Source organism: Ambystoma mexicanum, chromosome 12 (genome assembly GCF_040938575.1).
Source record: "Ambystoma mexicanum isolate Mex_15411 chromosome 12, UKY_AmexF1_1, whole genome shotgun sequence".
NCBI lineage: Eukaryota > Metazoa > Chordata > Amphibia > Caudata > Ambystomatidae > Ambystoma > Ambystoma mexicanum.
In genome coordinates, this window is record NC_090936.1 from 596,891,606 (window position 1) to 596,909,156 (window position 17,551).

Genomic DNA, 17,551 nt, shown 5'->3' on the forward strand with positions numbered 1-17,551 from the left:
GGCCGGCGTCCCAGAACCCACAGAAGCCAGGAAGGATTAATCCAGAGCGGAGCTCCGAGCCGCTGTGCAACGCTGCGCCTGGCTTGTGCTGCACAATTGGAAAGAGGGAGGAAGAGCAGATGCTCCGAACTGACGTCAATCAAACGTTGGTTTGTGCTGACATTTCATCACTGTGATGATTTTTTTTTTCTTGTCTGTCTAACTCGAGTTTGTTAGACACGCTCCCATTGGCCACACCACTTCCACTTTCAGAGTAAAGGACCGCCGATTGCCCGGAGATCACATGACTCACCCTTTGGCCTTAGGCAGGATGAGGAGTAAAGAATAGACCCCTCATCCTCTTCACAGTACATGGAATTCATCCCTGGAGATTAAAAAAAAAAAAAAAGGAAGCTTAAGAAGCAGAATAAAACGCAAATTAGGATAAATAGTATTCTGGTTTCCTCTCATACTGACATAACACAGAAGAAGCATGCAAGGTATTAGCATACAACCCCCGGCATGTTTTCTTCCAACACCTGGACAGCCTGTTGTAAACTGGCTAGAATGGAAAGAGTTTTGGCTAAACTATGTTCAGACCATTGATCAAGAAGGCCTATCTGCTCATAAAAAGAAATCGCTACTACTTCATGCTTTGGGCCTAGAAGGACAGAGAAAATACAGGGAGTTACCGGATTTGCCAGTGGATGAAGCTGGAGATATTGATGAACACGAAAAGGCCATAAGGCAACTAGACAAATATTATACCCCTGAGACCAACGTAGCCATAAACAGGTATAACTTCTATACCAGAACTCAAAAAGAACATGAATCTATTGAAGACTACGTATCAGCTCTAAGGGTACTATCACGCACATGCAGATTTGGCATTGGGATCACACTAGATGAACTCATACGAGATCAAATTATCATACATGCCAAAGATAGTTTGCTCCAAGACAGACTTTGGATGGTAGGAAACCCATCTCTGCCAGAAACAATGGCCATTGCCAAGCGAATAGAACACAGTCATTTGTGCTCTAAAGAGATAAAAAATAAGAAACAAGAAGCTGTCGTAAACATGCAATTACAGAATGATAAATTCTCATTGGAATCTGGAGATCAAAATATAGTCAATGCAATAAGAACAAAAGAACGTACGGAAAATCACCTGGTCAAGACCTATAGGCCAAGAGGATTTGATAATAGAGGACAGTCAATGAGAGGAAGAGGATGGGTGAGACCCGAAAACAGATCAGCTCCAGCACAATCTAGAGAAGGTGACAGATGCTTCAACTGTGGAAGATTAGGACATTTTGCTTATGCCAAGCATTGTCCTGCAATTGGACAAAAATGTGGCAATTGTGGAGGCAAGGGACATTTTGCTGTCGTGTGTAGACGAAAAAAGAGAATCTCAGCCATACAAGAGGAAGAGGAAGATTCGGACGAAGACAGGGTTTTTGCCATTCATGAACCACCTGAGGGAGATTTCAAATGCCCAAGTTGTGTCATAATAATTGACAACTGGAAACTCAAAGTTAAAGTAGACAGCTGTTCACCATGGACGATCATAACGAAGAAAACATGGAAGAACTTATTGGCATGTGGTCTAAAAAGTAAATTATTTGAACCTGATATTAAAAACCCGGGTGGATTTGAAGGCTCGACAATTAAGATGATTGGTTGGTTTTCAAGCATCATAGAATTCAAGGACAGACGAGCGGAAGTGAAGATATATGTTGCAGAAAAAGGAGTTAACGTCATTGGTTGGAGAGATCAAGCTGGTCTACGAATCAGATTAGATCCTTGTGAATCGGAACAGGTTTTGATAGTAAACTCCAGTCATAAACAGAAGGGAGAATCAAAAACCCTAGAAGATAAAGGAAACAGGAAATTAGGACTGTTGAAAGAGTTTTCACACAGAATTCGATTGAAAGATGGAGCAATACCTGTCAGACATGTCAAGTCAAGACCTATACCTTTCGCCATAGCAGACAAAGTGGAACAAGAATTAACTAAATTGGAGACTGAAGGAGTAATCGAAAAGATTGAATCCTCGGAGTGGACAAGCCCCATTGTAGTTGTAATGAAAAAATGTGGGAAAGTCAGGATTTGCGTAGATCTTAGAGATGTTAACAAAAACGTTATTGTTGACATCTTTCCACTTCCAGTCATATCAGAAATGCTGAATCGCATAGGTGATGCAAATGTATTTTCAACTTTAGATCTATCCAGTGCATATCATCAGATAGCTTTAACGGAAGACTGCAGAGACATCACTGCATTTATAACTCCACATGGTCTATATAGGTACAAACGCATGCCATTTGGCTTGGCATCTGCTGCGGCAGTTTTTCAGAGGGTCATGGAACACGTGTTGAAAGGGTTGAAGGGGATTTTTGTGTATAAAGATGACATTATAGTATTTGGTAAAGGTCGAGATGAACATGACATGAGATTGAAAGATGTTTTACTAAAGTTGGAGAGTGTTGGTTTGGAAATTGAAAAGAGTAAATGTAAATTTGGCATGAATGAAGTTGATTATTTGGGACACACGGTAAATGGCAATGGATACAAACCTAAAAGTGATGCAATGAAAGCAATCAGAGAATCGCCTAATCCCTCTAATAAGGATGAACTTAGGTTGTTTTTGGGCCTGTGTGAATACTATAACAAATTTGTCAAGAAGTTTGCTAACATAACAGAACCTTTAAGGAAATTGTTAAAGAAAGATGCCAAATTTGAATGGAATGGCGAGTGTGATGAAGCAGTGAATTGCATAAAGAGAGAAATATGTGACTCCACGGAATTGGGTGGTTATGTATTTGGGAGGTCAACCAAGGTTAAAGTGGATGCGAGTGGAAATGGTTTGGGAGTGGTACTTTCTCAGATTGAAGAAGGTGGTAAGGAAAAGACAATATGTTACGCCTCCAGGGCAATCTCAGATACAGAAAGCAGGTATTCTGTAATTGAAAAAGAACTTTTGGCATGCTCATGGGCAGTAAACTATTTTAGAAAGTATTTGTGGGGTTGCAAGTTTGTTATACAAACAGATCATAAACCACTTGTAGAAGTCTTGACAGTTAAAGGCATGTGTAGGGCATCACCTAGGTTAGCCAGATTAAGCATTAAATTACAAGATTATCATTTTGTGACAAAGTATGTTCCAGGTAAGAGGAATGTTGTTGCAGATTACTTGTCACGGCTGCCATTAAAGAGTGTGAGTGTAGAATCTGAAAGTAATGAGGAGATGGTGGCAGTCATTCTTGAAGTAACCTCGAAGGAAAAATGGTTAGATGAGATATCTAAAGATGAGACGCTAAATAGAATTGCAAATTTCACAATGTTAGGTTGGTCTGATAAGAGATCAATTGATGGAGAATGCATGAAGTTTTGGGAAGTGAAAGATGAATTGTCCATAGAAGAAGGATTTTTGATGAGGGGGAATAAACTGATACCTCCCAAAGCATTATATAATGAGCTCATAGAAAAAGCGCATCAAGGCCATCCGGGAATTACTGGTACCAAATGCAATGTGCGATCTGTATATTGGTGGCCAGGAATGGATATTTTGATTGAAAGATTTGTTAGAAACTGCTGGCCTTGTCAAAACAGCGATAAAAGTTGTAAAAGTTTTAAGTCAGAGCCGCTTGTTATAGATAAAGGAGAAGCTCCCTGGATGAAACTTGGAATTGATATTGTCGGACCATATCAGAGACTAATTGGGGATAAAAGGTTTTTAATTGTATTGATTGATTACTATTCAAGTTGGGTAGAATTGAAAGCTGTCAAAAATATTGATTCAAGAGAAATTATTAAATTCCTTAGTGAAATCTTCGGGAGAGAGGGTTTTCCCAAATCCATTATCAGTGATAATGGTGTTCAATTCAAAAGCAAAGAAATAAGAGAGTTTGCCGTCACATCTGGGATTTTATGGAAATATTCTGCTTTGTATCATCCCCAAACAAATGGTCTAGTTGAGAGATGTAACAGAATGGTTGTAGAGACGGTAGAGTTGGCATTGAGAAATAACATGCCTGTGGAAGAGGCACTTAAAGATAGGTTATGGAGTACAAGAATGTCAGTCAAAAGAGATCTAGGGGTATCTCCGTTTGAATTGATGAGAGGCAGAGCCCCAAACACCTTACTTATTCCAGAGTGGGTGAATTACAAAAGGACATCAGAGCATAGAGATAAAGGAAAGTATTGTAAATACTCAGAAAGCAAGAATAATTGGAATATGAGTCACAAATGCAAGGTCGAAATTGTACCAGGAGACATGGTAAGGATAAAACTAGCGCGTGCTGTTAGAAAGGGTGAATCCAAATACAGCAGACCAGTTAAAGTTTTACAAGTCCTAGGCAAAGCCATAAGAGTAATGGGTGGGTCAGTATGGAATATGAATAGAGTAAGCAAATGGAATTGGGATTTTAAGGATAATAGAAGATTTTATCCTAGGCAGAATCACAGGCAGGATCGAAGTAATTGGTTGAGAAATGATATAGGTTTTCAATATAACATAAGAGACAATTTGAATTCAGATACTAACGTCAGACCTCAAGTTGGGGAGGGACGCATACATGTAAGAGAGGATCAAGTTGCCAGAGCGGATAGTCAAACATTGAGAGGTAATGGTCAAGAAGATACTCCTTTAGAGTTTGAATCTGTCCAAGAAAGTAATGGCACTGCTACTGATGATGATAGAAGCATGGATGGAATTCAAGAAGGATGTGTGGCTAGTGGGAGTATGTACAACCACAGAGATAGAAAATTGCCATTCTGGACAAAAGATTATGTCATGGGAAAATAATTAGTTATATTGCACACTACCAATTTTGTTTTATACATAGCATTTGGGTTAACCTACATTGTTAACATTTGGTTTTTTTTTGTTTTTTGTTTTGTTTCCTTTCACATTTTTGGTTGCATATAAAAAAAAAATAATAATAAATAAATAAATAAATAAAATAATTTAAGGGGGAAAGGATAGGTGTTGTTGTGGTAGTTTTTACCACCATCTACAGCCACACATGGTTCCCAAGTTTTTTAGGTTTCATTCACTTTATTTAAAGTGTAATGTTTATGGATTGTCACAGCATATTCCTAAAAATGTGTTGTTCTCTAGAAAGGGGGAGGTGGTGTAGTATTCCTTGTATTCTTTGATGACGCCCTGCATGCCGCGAGGTTAGGCTAGGGAATGTTTATGTTCGAAGGAGGAGAAACAGAACGAGGCTGGAGACAGAGAGAGAAGACTGTGAGCGGCATGCAGGGCGCCGGCTGTAATAGATAAATAAACATCCTTGTTTATTTTAACTCGTGTGGACTGGCATACCTCATTGTGCTGCACTATCTGGATGATTTTCTGTTCATTAGCGGGGCAAAAAGAGAGGAGGATTGCAGAGAAATGCTAAAGTTGTTTCAGGAATTGATGGAGGAGCTGGGTGTACCATTAGCCGAAGACAAAACAGAAGGGCCGGCAGTGGTGTTAACATTTCTAGGAATTGAACTGGATTGAGTGGCCATGACCTCACGCTTGCCGCACGACAAGGTGAGCAAATTGGTGGGACTGTTGGAGAAAGCGATGGGGGCCAAAAAAATGATGCTGGTGGAGATGCAGAGATTGGTGGGGCATCTGAATTTTGCATGTAAGGTGGTGGCCCCAGGGCGGACGTTTTGCAGGAACATGGCAAGGGCCATGGCGGGAGCAAAGTGCCAGCATCATCGGATAAGAGTATCGGGGGCAGTGAGGGAGGATTGCAGAATTTGGCTGCGCTTCTTGGAGAGTTTCAATGGAATGTCAATGTGATTGCAGGGAGACCCGATGACATGGGAAGTTCAGATACTCTCGGATGCAGCGGGGGCCGGTGGTTTTGGGGTGTTTTGGGGGGGGAAATGGTGTGCTGAAAAGTGGCCAGAGAGATGGTTGAAGGAAGGGAGGAGTATAGCATTCCTTGAATTTTTTCCATTACTAGTAGCATTGGAGTTGTGGGGGAAGGAGTTGCAAAACAAGAAGGTGAACTTCAATGTCGACGACGAATGCGTGGTACATGTGGTAAACAGACAGTCAGCTAGGGATCAGAGGGTGGCAAGGCTGATGAGAGAATTTGTCCTGCATTGTATGGAATGGAATGTGGTGTCTAAGGCAACACATGTGCCAGGGAAGGATAATGGCATCGCTGATGCATTATCTCGTTTTCAATGGCAGAGATTCCGTGGATTGGCTCCAGATGCAGATCAGGAGGGGCAGCAGATTCCGGAGGAGCTGTGGAAGATAGGAAGCTGAGAGCGCTTGCTCTGGTGGAGGGTTCATTGGCCGTGGCATCTAAGAAGTCTTACAGGAGGGCCTGGGAGGATTTTATTAGAGGAGGAGCTTGTAGTTGGAAGGGTAGATGGGATGCGGAAGAGCGGAGGAGGGATGATGTCACGAATTTCCTTCTGAGATGCATGGACAGGGGCTGGTCAAGGGCAAAGATAGCAGGAAAGCTAGCAGGGATTGTCTTTTACGGGAAATGGTTTTGGGGTTTTCAACCAAGTGGGGGGGAAATGGCGAGTAGGATGTTGGAAGCATGGGCAAGGGAGAGTAAGAGGGACAAGGATAAGAGGAGGCCGATATCAGCTGAATTGTTGCAGAGGTTGATTGAGGTGGTGGGGGGAGTTTGCTGGTCGATATGGGAGGGGGAACTGTTTGCGGCTTGTTTTACATGGTTATTTTTTGGGGCTTTCAGGGTTTCTGAGTTGGTCGGGGGAAAGGGGGGGTAGGAGGACTGCAATGGGAAGATGTGCGAATAACAGAAGAAGGTTTAGACATCAAGATTAAAAGGTCCAAGACGGATCAGAAGGGAAGGGGCGCTTGGGTCCTGCTGGGTCGAGGGAGCGAGGTTTTATGCCCAGTTCAGGCAGGTAAGGTGTGGAAGGAGCGCTGTGGGGGTAAGTCAGGTTTGGTTTTCCGGCATGCGGACGGATCGCCGGTTACAGCGGCACAGGTGCTGGGGGTATTGCGGAAGGCGCTGGCCACGGTGGGAGAAAAGGCTGAGGAGTTCGGGACTCATTCTTTTAGGATGGGCGCAGCATCTGAGGGTAACAGGCTGGGTTTTTCGGAAGATAAAGTGAAAAGTTTGGGGCGTTGGAGGTCGGGGAAATACAAGGGTTACGTCAGGGATTTTGGGAAAGGGGATTGTTGAAGAAAGATGGTGGAGGACTTTGGGGGCAAGATGTTGTTGTTGGAATAATTTGACTTGTCAGTAATTTTGTGATTTCTGTTTCAGATGCTGCGCAAAAGAAAGGGGAGTTGGCGCAAGTTTGGATTGTTGGCCATTCAATTGTGAAGTGGGCTGGTAAAGAGGCGGAGAAGAGGGTGTTTGGAAGGCAGTTGGGGTGCAGTTACAAGGAAGTGGTGGTGAGATGGCACGGTTTGGGGGGCCTGCGGTGGGATCTGCTGCTGCCCATATTGGCAGGGATGAGGGAACGCTATGGGGTTCCACGGGTGGTGTTGCTGCATGCTGGGGAGAATGACCTGGTGAGAGATACGGGGGTGGCTCTGCTAAGGAAAATGAAGAGGGATTTAGTGTGGATTAGGGATATGTGGCCTCAAGCGGTGGTGGTGTGGACTAAGTTGTTGCCGCGAAGAGTGTGGAGGGGAGCAAGAAGTGAGGGAGCAATAGAGCGGGCCAGGAAGGGGATAAACAGGGAAATGGAAAAATGTTGTGCCTCAGTGGCGGTGATGGTCATGGACCATAAGGAAATAACATATGAGGGTTTTCTTATCTTTAGGGAGGATGGGGTACACTTGTCCGTGTATGGGAATAATCACTACCTGGCGGACTTGGGTTCTTGGCTGGGAGACTGGGTAAAGAGTTTGAGGTAGGAGAGTGGGGTGGGGGGGGTTTGGGGCAGAAAGAACTCCTCGGGGGAGGGTTTTTCTGGTGCCGGGGGCATGGCCCCTTTTGATGTGGGGGGATGGAAGCACAATGGAGGAATGACACGGAAAAGGAGGGGGTGGCGCTGTTTGCACAAGCAGGTCACCCCGGGGGAACAGGTATTGAGCCTAGAGGGGCATGGCCCCTGGGAGAAAGCGGGACGCCTGGAAAAGGGGCAAGGAGACGGTAGGATCCAAGGGATCATTAGGGAGGAAATTGGTTATTTAATTATTTAATTGTTGGGGGGAAAATGTTTAAGTTATTTAATTAATTGTTCAAACATCTCTTTAGCTTGTTAGGCCATGGAGCCAGTTAAGCGTTTTGATTGTAAGCTTTGGCCTGTCACATTAAAGCGACCTTTTCCACTTTTAAATGAGTCTGGGTTTTTGTGCAGTAAGCCAAAATGTTCCTTAGAAACAGAGGCTGTCCGGCTTTCTGTGCAACCCAATCAGCAATTTGAAGCCATGATTGTTCTAAGAGATCCAAGTATTTAGAAGATGGACCAAGTTCAGGAACATGGGTCAGGTTTCTGAGCTCTGAACAGGCGGTCTTTACCTCTCCTCGTGATGGGAGGCAGGACTTGCTGAACCCCATCACTGCATAGCAGTTCAAGATCCTGTGTACTTGTTTCATGTTAATGTATTCTGCCCATCCTGCACTGCGTTCATTATGCCAGTAGACAGCACACCACTATCACGGCTCCCTCCATTCCCGTTTGCCTGTTGCCCTGTCATCAGTCCAGTCTGGATCTAGGGGGCCAAAGGTGAGGCCCCCCAAATATGTAAAAAAAGGCAAACCGCATTTTAAAGGTCTCAAGAGAAAACGTCCTTTACAATGCCAGTTTTCAGATTAAAAGAAAATCAGTCAATGTACATCAGTCTTTTTCTCTTGAGACCAAAGAGATCTATTCACATAGAACCAAACTTCCAGCTGCTCAAACACACTCTGCCAATACAATTGTTGAAAAGTAGCTCTGCCTCACATGGGTCTGGAGAGCAGTCATTCCTTTTAAAACGCCATTACAGACCCAATCATGTACCCCATGCTCACTTTCATATGGTTTGTGGCCACTAATGGTAGCCATAGGGACCTGTCGCCGCCACAGCCCTTCAGACATCCCACATGTATACAGTGGTGAGTACAATGTATAATGTAACTGCATTGAGGTGGCAAAACAGTGCATGTTAACATACACCATTCCTCCTCCATCAAGAAGGCGTTCCCCCACTCAACTAGTGACCTTCAACCTCTAAAACCAAGAGCAGGTTTGTACTTGGGTGGCTGCCTACGTGGCCTTTCTTGTCAGGAGACTAAAGAGAGTCCTGGATACATCAATTTCAACAAAAGATGCCAGGAAGTTCTGGGCTCTTGTTAACTGGGGTATGACATATTACGTCCCCTCTCTGGCCAATACCATTAGTGGGAGAGAATGGCGGGATCACTTTACCAGTTTCTACATTGTAGCCAGTGCAGTGCTTCTGGCATGATCTGGGGCCCACAGATTGAGGATGGTACAGGGTTTGATAAGCCCCTCTGTAAGAGGTCAACTTAGCCATCAAACCCAAACAAAGAGAAAGCCCTTAGTATCAAGAGGATCCCTGTGGACCTCTTTCAGTTTAGTCTAGAGACATGGGATCTATTATTATGCAACTATTTTAATGCTATGTAATGAAGCATTGTCATTCCTGACCCAAAAATAAAGAGAATAAAATATATTTATTCCATGACCATTGCCACATGACCCACGAGGGCACCACGGGTGATCACAAATAGAGGAAGACTAGAAGAATAAGGAAAATGTGAGGGAGAAGTTTGGAAATCCAGGAGCCATACAGCACAACAATGCTGAGATCCTGATTGAATGCACGCCAACTGGATAGATCGACGCACAAGATTTCCCTCACAGAAGAGTAGATGTTCAGGAGAAGTTTGGAGAAACTGCCAGGAGAAAGAACCCTGGTGAGGAAGTGAATCATGTGAACAAAGTCGACCGCTGGGAACAAGGAACAGAAGCGATTCCTAGAACGCCTGTGGACAAGATTGCTTGGAGAGAAGATACCAGAAATTGTGCGGGGGTGCTGACAAACTGAAAGAGAGATATGTGAGCTAAATGCTGGGTGCTGTGGTTCCAACATTCCACAATCATTATGCAGGAACACTATGAAGTCGTTAGAGAACAAAGTGAACTGAATGATGGGTGCTGTGGTTCTAACATCACACAAGCATAGTGCAGGAGCACTAAGAATCTGTAAGTGAATCAAGTGAACTGAATGCTGGGAGTTGTGGTTCTAAAACGACCTAACCCTAGTGAAGAAGCAGTAAAGAGCAATCAGGACACTAAATGAACTGAATGCTGCATCTCGTGGTTCAAACACTCTGCAAGCGTAGCTCAAGGGTATTGGCAAGCCAAACGAGAGCTAATTGAAAGGAATGTTGGGTATTGTGGTTCTAACGTGCTGCTTTCTTAGAGCTAGAGTCTGACAACCTGAAAGAGAACTACATGACCTAACTAGTGGGTGTTGTGATTCTAACACTCTGCAACTTCATCTCAGAATTGCTGACAAACCAAAAGAGAACCAAGTGAACTAAGTGCCGGATATTTTGGTTCAAACAATCAGCAAACATAGCACAGGAAATCTGACAAACTGAAAAAGAATGCAGCGAACTGAATTCTTGGTGTTGCTCTGAATACTTACAAGTAATCTGCATTACTCATAGTCCTGCTCTTCCTCGTCACAGTACTTACCTTATGAGGCCCCTGCCCCCGACACATAACCTTCTTCTATTTCTTTTATTTCCTATAACTCCTCCCCTTAGCCCACATCATCCAGTTTAACATATCCAAGCCAGGGCATGGGACCTTCCCCGCAGGGCGGCTGGGCGGGGGAGGAGGGTCGCCAGTACTGTGATGAAGAAGAGTAGGAGTAGGAGTAATGGCAATTACCAGTAAGTAATCAGAGCATGACCTCCACGTCCACTCTTCCTCGTTCCAGTACTTACCTCATGGGGCATACCATAGCCATAACGGGGAAAGGTTCCAATGAGACATAGAGCCAGAAAGTGCAGAACAAAAATTCACACCTTTAATAACTCTGAATTCACATCCCCACAGACAAAACCCCAAACGCGAAGGAACCATCCCCATAGTGGGAGACATTCAACTGATAGTGGTTGATGAAAGTGCGTTGATCCGCCAAAGTGGCTACCCTACAAATCTCCAGCAGAGAAACCCCCTTGCATCTGCCAAGGAAGCAGCGAAACCCCTGGTACAGCGACCCTAAATGTGGGCAGGCACAGGCAGACCAGAAGCCACATAGGCCATGGAGACAACAACACGGCTCCATCAGCTAATGGAAACTACTGAGGCCTTCCGACCCGCACCAGCAGGGCCAAAAGTAATCAAGAGACTATCAGACTGCCGGAAGGGGGTAGTCGGAGCAAAATACGCCAGAACTGCCCGCCGCACATCAATGGTATGCCAAGCCACCTCTTCCGGCGTTTGTGGATCCTGAAAAGAGGCAGGGAGAACCAGATCCTGAGAAGTGTGAAACCGAGACACAACTTTAGGCAGAAACTTCGAAACACACTGCAATACCACAGAGACCGGTAGCATCCTTAGGAAAGGGAGATGACACAATAAAGCCACAATCTCCCCCATCCTATGGGCAGGCCTGGACTGGCCCACCGGGACACCGGGAGTTTCCCCGGTAGGCCTCGAGGCATAGGGCCTCTTTTCTTGCTTGTTGTGAAGGTCCCCGGTTTTGGGGGAAGGATACATAAATATGTACGATTGGAAAACAAACACACAGGCCAGCAGGGGGAGGATTTTTTGGCTCTGGCCTGTGCATTTCATTTCTTCTGCCTTGTCTGGGCTTCCAGTGCGCCTGCCATTGATGATTGGCAACGCCAGAGGAACGAACCGCACGTGTCCCTGCAGCATGTGCCATAACATGATGTGCATTGTTTGTGCAGGTGCAGCAGAGCGCAGCTGGCAACCTGTGCTGCAGCTGGGTGTCAAGAGGCAAGCAGCAGGAGCAGCAGGCTCAGGTCAGCCACGTTGCTGGCACTGTCTGGCAGCCATTTGATTTTCAGGTGAGGTGCGTGAACGAATCCGTGCGAATTGAGATTGCTAAATATATGATTTATTTTAATTTTGAGCTGTGCAGTCATGAGTTCCCGTTCCCCTTTGCCCCATTTCAACTTCCAGCTCAGGGGTTCCTGTGGGCCGTAAAATGAAGCACACCGCTGAGGAAACCCATGCTATTAGCTAAGAGTTCCGTCGCGAGTAGTTTTTAAAGGGGAGTGGTTTTTTTCACCTAACAACAGTTTTTAAAGCAAAATCAACGCGCCAGGCCTGGCCCAGGATCTCCACACACGGCTGCGCACCGTTTGGTGATGAGGTAAGCTGATGCTTCTCAGCATGTAGGGTTAATGGGCCAACCCAGGAAAGTTTGTTTATATTGCACCGTGGCATTATCGGGACTTGGGACTTGAATGTTCGAGAGCAATGCAGCTTCATATCATAATACATATGTCCTTGCGTGAGCACATCGTGGGACCACCCACCCTGTATGCGTTCATCAATAGCCCTTCACATTCCCAAAATGCTCTGGTTTGTAAAACCTTGCTGTATGGCATTTAATCCTGCATTCGCACTTGAAAATGAGATGTGTTCGTCGTTTGCGCACATCATTCCTCATAACATTCAGCACCTGCTGGTGCACATTTGAAACTCCTGGTTGTGAACGTCCCACCACCATGGCAACGCTGCTCTGAAGCACAAAAACGGAGTTTGGGAAGTAGTTTAAAAGTAGTTGGATGGCATCCCTGTCACCGTTTTGGGCCTCAAAGTTGTTTGTCCCTGATATCATATTCTAAGGAAGATCTTACTACTTGGCTAACATTAATAGTAAAGCATGAGAAGTAATAATGACGCGGACACAACTCTGTTTGTACTACGCCCCTCCTTCTCTGTTTCAAAAGCCACGCCCCGCCTTCTCTGTTGCAAAAGCCAACTGCAGGCCGACCTTTTAAAAAAAAAAAAATCCCAGCGGTTATGTCCACGGTGCCTCATACGATCGCTGTGCCTCGCCAGATGAGGTTGCACCTAGCATTTGATGGCATCAGTTTTAGGTCTTTGTGATTGTGCTGTGGACTTGTAACTTTGATACTGAATATTGTTTTTCGGATATGCCACCCCTTGAAAAATCGAATACCACTGATCATTCTTAAACTGCCAACAACAAATGAATGGATCCTTGTCCCTTAAATACATTGCGTTAACACTTAAATGATGTGTCTATATTGCAAAAGTCAAAGGCAAATATTGTTGCTCGCATTTGCAAAATGACATGATAACAGAGCACTGCAGCTGAGCAGTGGGGGTAGCCTGCAGGTTGCTGGAAAGTTAGAAAGGGAGCCTCTGATGGAGTAATGAACATTCGGCATGCACAGAAAACAGGTACTGCAGGAGGTTCCCGTTAGTTTAGTAGGCAGGCCCTCGCCCTCATTATCCTGTCACTCCTTCCCCCCTTTCCTGTTCTCTCTCCCTCGCACTCTGTTTTTATCGCCCACCTGCTCTCTTTCCTCTCTCTAGCATTCTCTTACTCATCGTATGCTCACGCCTCTCTCTAAACATGTATCTATTGCCCCCTCCTACTCTCTGGCAATGTTTTTCTGTGCTCTCCTATTTTATCTCTCCAATGTACAATTCTCTCGTTATACTTCCTCTCTGCTAGAATTTGTCTCCCTTGTTCCCCTTTGTAACAGTTTCTCCTCTTTTTTGCTCCTTTCCTCTGCTCCCCTGATATTTTTAATTTTGTCACCGTTTATTTCCCTACCTACATTTTGAAAGATCCCCTCACCATGAAGCAGGGAAGGGTGGTGCTGGCCAGGAATTTCCATAAGCAAATCTTCAAATGTGGACCTCCCAGCCACTCATGTGGTCAGCAATCTGGGCAAACACAGTGGGATCATGGAGGGAGGGGAGCTGCAGAGAGTAATGCTACAGATATTTGTTATTGTGATTTACTTTGTGGATTGCGTGGTTGCCCATTGTATACATTTACAGATGTGCAGTGTATGGACCATAGCATCTCTCGTATATTTTGCATTACTTTATTCACCTCTAAGTTTTATTCAAAGATCCTGTCTGGCCGATCTTTTCGCGCTCCCAACATTAACTCCCTGAATCCTACTATCCACCTTCTGACCATTTGTGCCTTTTGGGACACAAGGCTTGTAGATGTTTGGTTATTTACCCACCCGTTGGCTGCCCATGGCCATGCTAATCCCTATGGCCATTTCCACCCACTTTCTGCCCCTCTCCACCCAAAACACATCCTTTTGGGATGTTTTTTGAGCTAGCTTTTTCAAACTTTGCCCATAAAGTGCCTGCCAGTTTTTTCTCACAGCAGTCTTCTGTGAGTTAATAACTTAATTGGAACTGTAAAAGCGCTACTGGTGACAAAACATGTCAACCAGGTCTTCCTTCAACCACTCGATTTATAAGCCTATACCTGTCCTTCACTGAAGTCCTGTTAAAAACAAGCATTGGCAAATCAAACAGTTTAAGCTTCTGAATCAATATTAGGCATTCAGCACGCACTGCTATTGTATACCCAGGTACTCTCACCACTTTGCAGCTGCTACCATCAATGGACAGTTAATACCACTATGGCAGTACCTGGTAAAATGCCTTTCCCATGCCTACACAAAAGTCAAACCTGTTGGCATTGCCAATGCTCATTTAAGAATGCTTTCTATCTGTGTGTCCTTCCCAGCATGGGAATAGGATGAAATGGATAAGGGATGCAGGTTGTCTGGGCATCTTTAATACCAGATGCATTTGGTTTTCTCATCTGCAAGATGTGTAACGTTGCATTATCATTGAAGATCATTGAAGATCTACTTTGAGAGATCATGAACTTATTTAATACATGACTTTTTAATCTATATATGTTTAAAACATACTTTAAATGCACTCATTTTGACTAATTTGTTTCAATTTCTTGGATACTCCCAATCCCCTCATATAAGGACTGGACTCACGCACTGTGTTCGCTCATTCAGTGAAATATGAGGCCACTTTCAAAATCATTTCCCGGGCCCCTTTTGGTTCCCAGTCTGGCCCTGCCTACGGGCAGAAGTGATAGCGATAAGGAAAGCAGTCTTCAGTGTAAGGTGCTTGATGTCAATTTCAGAAATGGGCTCAAAAGGCGGTCCGTGAAGGAATCGCAAGACAAGAGGAAGATCCCAAGGGGGAAGACCTTTATCAGTACAAGGATGGGAAGACGAAAGACTCCGAAGCAACTTCCCTACCAACACCTCCCCATCCAGGTGGCCATCAGAGGAGTGACGCAGCCATAGAGCTGGAGCGATGACATTCCTAAACAGAACCAAGTGAACTGCATGCTGAGCTGCCATTGGGGGTCTAGCACTGCAGAGACAGCTCAGAAATGCTGACAATTTGGAGAGAACCAGATGAGGTGAATACTGGAAGTTCTGGCTCTAAGACTTCATTACAGTAGAGCAGTGGTTTTCATACAGTGAAAGCGAGACAGGATAACGCAGTAGAGGAAGGGTAGGTACATCTACTAAAGGGAATTCATAATGGAATGGAGGGAAACACTACATCTGTGCCAGGTGTGGAGACTACCGCGGGCTTTTCCATACCAATAGAAATAAGGCAGGGTTCGGTGTAATATTGATACCAATCAATGGCATATTTAGTGGAGGCGGATACTCTCCAAATGGGCAGCGTACGTGTTCTGCTGTTATTAATCGTAGACAATGGCGTAATTCTGTGAACAACTGAAAATGGCACTGTTAGTCTCATGCAAGGAGAGGGGGACTACTGACACATGAAAGGTCTCACTAACTTTGCTCCCAAGACTAAACTCATGCCACATCCTCGAAGAAAACGACTGAGCGAAGCAGGCAAACTATGGGGTATGCATGGGTGCAGTGAGCATTTTTATATGTTTTTAATAAGCTTACTCAGTGCTTGTTTCACGTCCTGGTTCCTGAGAGTATAAATCATTGGGTTCAACATGGGAATTGCTGCAGTGTAAATCAAAGACACGACTTTGTCCTGGGTGCCAGAAGGGCTCCACGCCGTCTTTAGGTACATAAATAACAGGGACCCATAGAATAAAGTGACCACAGTGAGGTGGGACGTGCATGTGGAGAAGGCTCTCTGCCTCCCTGTTGTGGTGCAGATCCTCAAGATGGCGGAGATGATGTAACCGTAGGAGATCAGGACGACTGTTAACGAGACTCCTCCCACAAAAAACGCAAAGATAAAAATGATCATCTTGTTTGTAGATGTGTCGCTGCAGGAAAGTTTCAGCAGGGGTGGCAAGTCACAAAAGTAGTGGTTGATTTCATTGGACTCGCAGTAGGCGAGACTAAACATGCAGGTTGTAATTACAATTGCTGTCAACACGCCCCCAGTGTAAGTGCTTAACAACAGCTGTGCACAGGTCCGTCCATTCATTACCACTGAATACCTTAAGGGGTTACAAATGGCCACATATCTATCATAAGCCATCACCGCAAGGAGAAAACACTCTGATGAGGCAAAAATTGAGTAAAAGAAAAGCTGAGCAGCACAGCTAGGCAAATAGATGGACTTCTTGGAGCACAGGAAAGTGACTAGCATTTTGGGAGTGACAATTGAAGAGTAGCAGAGATCCATGCAGGACAAGTTGACGATGAAAAAGTACATGGGGGTGTGGAGGGAAGGAGCCGTCTTTATCAAAATAGAAATACTAACATTGCCCAATAAAGTGATGAGATAGACCAGGAGGAAGAACACAAACAGCAGAATCTGTAGATATGGGTCATCTGTGAATCCCAAGAAGATGAACTCTGTCACCAAGGTCTGGTTCCTCCAAGTTGGACTGTAGGGTTTGCTCATTCTGTCTATCTGTTAGCCCTAGGATGATGAGCGACGGAAGAGGCACATATTATCATGCGTCATCTGCAGTCCAAAGGCATATCATCAACAATGGCAGGGTTCTAAGTGGCAGTATACCATGTCTGCTTCCTAGTGAGCAGGTAATAGGACCAAAAAGTGTTGCATGTGCTTTCGGGCTGCGGGTTCTCTTCCTCACACAACTCTACAAGAGAGGCACAAAAAAAAGAAAGTTAACAATTTTCAGTTAGGTTACAAATGCACATATGTGTTAAATTATGTGGAGAAGCGAGGAGGGGAACAATTTGATGCAGAAATGTGAAGAGTTAAGCAAAACGATAAAGATACTCAAGAATTATTGAGAAAGGATACCTGAAATAAGTGGCAGGAGATTCTGGGTGCAAGAAAAGTATGTTATCATTAAGCATCTGAAGGAGACATCTGGAGTGAAGCAAGATGAAGCGATGGAGGCGCGAGGACCTGCTGCATCATATATAAGAATTAGGACACCAGAAGAGAGGACAGCTGGAGACAAACAAGATGAAAACCATCCAGGCCGATAGGCAAAGGCAACATTGATTCTAGACACTGATGGGATGGGAAATTTGGATAGGAAACTGAGGGACCAAGAAATGCAACCATAGCACATAGCAAATATGATGTTTAAGGACAGAATGAAAATCCTCCCAATTTTTAGTTGAACAAATAACTACACATAGAAAGAGCAAGGAAAGGTCTG

General features: G+C 44.5%; 1 protein-coding gene across 1 annotated transcript; it reads right to left on the bottom strand.

Annotated features, from left to right (window-relative positions):
• Window positions 1-15,870: 15,870 nt before the first annotated feature.
• LOC138514615 (olfactory receptor 5AR1-like) lies at window positions 15,871-16,815 on the bottom strand. The gene has a single exon (XM_069630063.1). It carries the CDS (start codon window positions 16,813-16,815, stop codon window positions 15,871-15,873), a length of 945 nt encoding a protein of 314 aa, XP_069486164.1.
• Between the last annotated feature and the right edge of the window lie 736 nt (window positions 16,816-17,551).